Raw genomic sequence first — 6221 nt, 5'->3', positions numbered from 1 at the left:
TACAAGTCGTAGTGCCCCGTTACACTAGGCGTCATCCCTCCTAATGTGAATGCACCTATGTGCATCACATCAAGGGTTGGTCACAAATGTGAACCACACCCGAGTGCTGGGTCTAATTACTTTAATTTAGTAATTGACCATCCCCTAAGTACACCAAGTGTATTTAACGGGGACTGTCTAGCATTAGGGCAACTTTAGCCCATTACATTTCCCATTTACTACTTCGAAACCTCTAGACGTTGAGCCGTTACACATTCATTCGTAAGCTACCCTGTTTTCTACACCATTTTAACACTCTTACACTTCAACTTGAGGTCAAGAAGCGTTCAATGCAGCGTAAGAAAGCACTGCGCGTTTTGATACTCAAGAATTTTTTTGTTTACGGATCCATATGATTTGCAATCCCGTGAAATAAATCACAATGTGAAGATCTATTAGGATATTTTTTTAGCCAAGATCTTGAGGATACATGACTTTTTAATGTACAAATGGGAAGCTATCTAGGCCGATAGATACAGAGGTGCTGGTCAGATAAATGGCTCATGGAGAATAGAATTGTCAGTCACAGAAACGGTGAATATGAGCCGAGTCCAATTGATTAATGAGTGCGTTTGTTTTGCAGTCGATAGAACAGAAGCCATCGGCAGGTGCAAGCGACTTTTGAAACGACTGTGTGCAATTGTAGCACCTGCTTGTCTCCGAGTGGATTGCTGTTTCGTAGTGCGATAACCGATTATCGAGCGTTATTTCCTCACTTATATAATAGAAGGCACTGCATCCCGAACCGCTCCATGGCTTCAATGTAACATAGCCACATTTCACAAGGCGCAGAAAGAGCGAAACGCAGTCAGTGCGGCTGGACATAATACCAGCATCCATGAGCCAGCTCACGGCTTCCGATTGAACAAAGTATTGATACCGCAACTTCAACCGCTTTTCGCGCGAACAATGGACCAGCACGTCTACAGAGCGAAACACGAGCAACTCTTCGACGTCGCCAATTAGCTCATTTTGTGAAGACTCACTGGATGTAGTAGCCGTCTCAAGGGAAGACAGCGATAGCATAGAGGCCGACGAATTAAACGAGGAATCAATCTGCGCATGACAACCAGTGCACACGCGTACAAGACCATTGAAGCCGAGCTCCGGCAGCCGAACGCAGAAAGGCGAACATTCACCACACACGAGCTCTCCGCAAGCGCGGCAGTGGTGACGACGCCGCAACCATATAGAAAAATCGTTTCCGCAGCAAAGGCACGAGGTGCTTGCAGCATCAGGGCGCCACTGTGGTGGACCGCATACCTTACTATTAGGTAGCAGGTTGCTGGCTTTGGCTAGCAACAATGACGCGTTGGCTAGGTTTACCGAGAGACTCATATCACTGGCTTTACGCTCCACCTTTGCAACACAAGGAGAATCCGAAAGTGACTTGAAAACTACCTGAGAGAATCGAAAGATTGGACGGATGAAGATGATCCGGCTCTGCCTCTCACTGAGAGGGCCCTTTCGCTCTCAGGCAGTCTCTCTATGCAAAACCAGGGATAGCAGCAAATTCGTGTTTTGCGTCACGATATTTTCTTGCTGCGGGTGCCTTTCAGATCGCTAAGAAGCGCGTACACTGCTACTATGCTAAAGGCGGCAATCGATTTCTTAAAATCGGATCAACGTCTTTCTAAAAAGGATCAAGGATGTTGGCGTTCACTGGTGATTTGCCTTCAGATTTTTTTTGTCAGAGCGAAACGCGGATATATTACTCCTGTGACGCATTATACTTGTTATTTCCAGCCTTACCCGGTGCAAATTCACGTTTTATTAAGTTTCGTGTCGAACTGGTTCCTTCAGCTGCTTGCTTCTTTTGCGAGAACAAGGGTCAAACTGATTCCTTCTCTTGCCAGAAGTAGCCAGATAAGAATTTGAAAGAGGTTTCCAGCCAGTAAGATTTTGGTACGTGGCTCTTATTTGGACCAACAAAGTTAGAAACCATTCGGACAATTTTTGCGAAATATGTGATTTTGAGATTTCTCTTTGATCGTAGCTTGAATGTAATTACACCAAATTCTGTCGGTGTTCTCCCGCCTTCAAATGAAAAATTTATTCGGTGTGGTGAACTCATCCTCAGATTGAATTAGTCTGCTTTTACACTTTGCATTAAATAAAAGATGGTGTGAGCATGGCCAAATTCAAAGTCAATGGTGCTTGAAATTATAACGTTGCAATCTCACGACACATTTTCATGATCAACGAATAATTGAGCAGCCGAATTATTTTCACTAAATTAAACTTAGAAAATCATTGAAGAATTAAATTGTATTGATGCTTACAAGCATAATGCTAAATTTACTGTTTCGTCTGAAGCCGACGACATGAAATATGCTTTCACAAATTCTTGAGTCATACTACAGTGCAGAGATTTGCAAAACATGTCGCATTTCTTTATACCTACTGTACTCACAATCTACCCGGCTCAGACTGCATGAACTTGCAATGTGACAAGACCGAAGATCACTAAGGCATTATTTCACAAATTCGCTTTCTTGAAAATGCGTGTTTTTCTAATTTATTAAGCGATTTTCATGTTATATCTTCTGCTGCCATGCGACTGACTTCTTAGAGGGGGCATCGCTCTCTTCTAACTATATATCCGGATATCATAGCCATTGCCAAAGTATTTGAAATTCATTCCAAAGCATATTTTTATTTAGTGTAAGGGGCTAAAGTTGCCCTAATTTTACATAGTCCGCGTTAAGTACACTTGGTGTACTTAAGGGGATGGTCATTTACCAAATAATAGCAATTAGATCCAGCACTCTGGTGTGGTTCACATCTGTGACCAATCCTTGTGTATGTGATGCACATGGGTGCATTCGCATTAGGAGGGATGACGCCTCGCGTCATCCGTTACGCGAGGTATCTATAAAGATACGCTCGCAAACGTATTAAGTGTTATCTATGAGATGACATTTTGATTAGTAAAATTAGGTATTTATATTTAATGCGATTAAATATATATCAGTCTGAAAGCTACTTTCTACTAAGTAAGTGCGCACGAGGAGCCGGATTATCGCTTCTGTGACGACACTTTACTAGAGTACTTAGTGCGTTGGGTGAGGTCGCTAAGGCGCCCACCACACTACCTCACTGCACGCAACAGAAGCTGATTAAACCGCTTCCTCGCTGTGCTAGGATGTTTGTCTAAGTAGAGCGTGGTCGCATTATGACATTCCCTCCTACACTTGGTAGCACTTGAAATCCTTCCCACGACCCGCATCTCTGCGTGTGTACGTGAGGATGAGTCTTAACATCGGTTGGGCTCATTTCCCCCACCTCTCCGAACATCATCGGGAGGTGGCAGGGCATATGGCGCAGAGACTTGGTGAACAAGCCCTGGCCAGGCTCCTGGGCAGTCCTCCTGAGCAACATATTGCTCAGTTGGAGCAGTTTGAGGCATTCGTGCTCGGACAGCGGAGAGCCGCGTCCAAGGCACAGAGCCATGCTGCGGCGGAGTCCGTCACTCGGACTCAGGATGAGCTGAGGCATGAGCAGGCTCGGAGCGAGGCTCTCAACAGGACTGTTGAGATGCTCTCTGCCCGGCCGCATCAGCCGAGGCCCATTCGGATGGACCCGCCCAAGTTCGATGGAACTGCGGCGCATACGATTGTCTACTGGCTTTTAGCCGTGGAGCAATGTGGTGTCGCCCAGCTCATCGCGGACGACAGCCGGATGGTGTCGTACGCTATGTCGCATCTGCGCGGTAAGGCCTCAGAGTGGATTTACTCGGCGCTTATGGCGGACAGAAAGGCGTTCCCTACATGGGCGATCTTTGAGAAAAAGATTCGCGCCATAAACCAGCCGCCGAACAACGAAGTGTTGCTTCAGGCGCGCATCTTTGGGCGCGACAGGCGAAGCGATCTCTGCAAGAATATGTACAAGAGATGCGCTCGCTGGCGGCGTCCATAACCGTAGGTCCGATTCCGGAGCACATTAAGGTGTCCATGTTTGTGAACGGACTACGGCATGGCCCATCGCGACAGGCCCTTTTCAGAAAGGTGCCGTCGACGATGGAAGAGGCAATCCAAATTGCCTTAGTTGAGGAGCAATCCTACAACAGTGCCTCGGCGACAGCTTGGTATAAGCCGTCGGCCGAGAGGACAGATGCCACTCCTATGGAGTTGGGCAATGCAGACGTGGTCTGTTTTAAATGCGGCAAGCGCGGCCATATGATGGCTCGCTGCTATGCCAGGGTCCCTGCTGGGGCAAAAATGCCCAGCAAGAGGACTCCCTACCCAAAAGGCGATGGCAAGAACCAGCGTGAGAAACGCATGAGTTCTGCACCGACCACTGAGGGGTCGGGAAATGCAGGAGCGCAGTAGGGGCGGGATGCCCTACTGACGCGGACTCTGAAGCTACCCCTAAGTTCAGAGTTGTGGAACAAATGGGTAGCATAGTCCCTGAGGTCTCGAAATTTCGGACCTCAACCCTGCTGGTCTATAGCGCTCATGTAAGAGGCTATGACCAGGTGATGACCCTCCTAGTGGATTCGGGTGCATCACAAAATTTTGTGAAACTCGGGGCTCTAAGAATATTTCTGTTATTAAATAGTTACTAATTAGAATTAAAATTGATCGTCGAATCAATGTTTAAATCTGTAGAAGAAGAAATTTTTTTTCTTTTATTGTACGTAAAAGCAGCTAAAGGCAGATCTTCTAGAAAAATTCAGCAAGAGTTTCCTGAAATTAGAAAAACATACTGGGGTTGTCACTTTTGGGGTAGGGGCTTTTTCAGTTGCAGCGCAAGTATCTCAAATAAACCAACCACTAGTAAGTAGCGCGCCTCAATCAATATATCATCAGTAATACTGACTGCTAGTTTATCAGTAGCTAAAATATTAGCTATTTGGCGAGCTAATTCATATGAAGACGGAACTATTTCACTAGATGACGTGCGATTAGTTGAAGTGTTATAGTCATCCACTTTAAATTTTGTGCGTCGTTGCTCGTCGCTCACCTATTATATATAGGCTTCGACTCTTCGCGTCTAGCCCCAAATTCAAGCTTTTTGCTAAAGAAGTAATTATATCCCAGCTTTTTCTTGCCTGACCAAGAGGCGAAATAGCTGCTCTTGCATATTATTAAAAAAATAACTTTTTCCAGTGGCGCTTAATATTCCAAGTATCATAAGTATATTTGCATAGGTCTGGACCACCCATAGAATTGAAGAATATTAGGTTTACAAAGGTGGTCTTGCCAGAGCCGGAAAATCCAACCAGTCCGAGCAACGACGCACCCGAGTTTAAAGTGAATGACTATATTATATTTATTTAATGATAGATAAGATAAAGCTTTATGCTTTTAAATAGAATTGCACTATATAGCTATTTGCAATAAGTCTAACTAATATAATAAAACAAATGGCAATAACTAGACTTTCATCAAAAAAATAAAGAAAGGTAAATCCACATACCCTAAATTAGAGTCTCTTACAAGAGTAAGGCAATTATTACTTAAATCTACTGTATTAACAGCTAAACCTTTAGGTGTGTGAGTATTAAATATAGAACTAAGCCAGTACATATCATCATCGTTTAAGTAATGTTTATGAAACAGTACAAAGTTTACTGCCTTTGGGTTGTTTTCACGAACTGACTGCCTTGCTGCTGCGAGCATTTCTTTATTTACAGTAGGCTTCTCTTTATAATCCCTACAGTGCCTGTCAATGCTTTTTAAGAGACGCCTCTAAAAGGGGATCTGTCGCGCGAGTCAAGGATAAGCTAGTCCTCAAATAGCTGGTATAGTTTAAACCTAAGGTTTATATGGTTTTTTATCGTAATGGCTTGTGCTAATGAAATTATATGGCGAAATTACGCACTAGTTCGCCAAAGTTAATCATACTCTTGCTCAGCTCGATCTTCTTTGCTTCCAAATTTATTGTTGGATTTAATCCTAAAGATCATGGAATGATAGATATTTCTGAGATGATTGAATTTATACAAACTTATAAAAAAGGTGAGTTGCAGAAGTATAAAGAGCGTAGAAGCGATAATAATAATGAATATTATAATTGAATTTAGTATCTAGAGTAAACCCTTCATTTAGCGTAATAGTAGGCGTTTGAGTCGCTTTGCCAGGATGGCAAGCGAGAAGAGGCGACCGTTCGTTGAGCGAACGGCGCGCTCGTTAAGTCTGAGGGAGTTCAGGTAGAACTCGCCTTCAGCTTTAGTGACT

The 6221-nt window shown here is 44.1% G+C and overlaps 1 protein-coding gene across 1 annotated transcript; it reads right to left on the bottom strand.

The window, feature by feature from the left end:
* Nucleotides 1-558: 558 nt before the first annotated feature.
* Nucleotides 559-1377, bottom strand: CCR75_008682 (uncharacterized protein; the record flags this gene model as incomplete). Its single annotated transcript, XM_067966732.1, has 1 exon — nucleotides 559-1377. One exon carries the CDS (start codon nucleotides 1375-1377, stop codon nucleotides 559-561), a length of 819 nt encoding a protein of 272 aa, XP_067817975.1.
* Between the last annotated feature and the right edge of the window lie 4844 nt (nucleotides 1378-6221).

Source organism: Bremia lactucae, linkage group LG6, assembly GCF_004359215.1.
Source record: "Bremia lactucae strain SF5 linkage group LG6, whole genome shotgun sequence".
Lineage (NCBI taxonomy): Eukaryota > Oomycota > Peronosporomycetes > Peronosporales > Peronosporaceae > Bremia > Bremia lactucae.
Note: the sequence above shows the minus strand (reverse complement) of the source record. Positions and strands in the feature narration are given on the sequence as shown.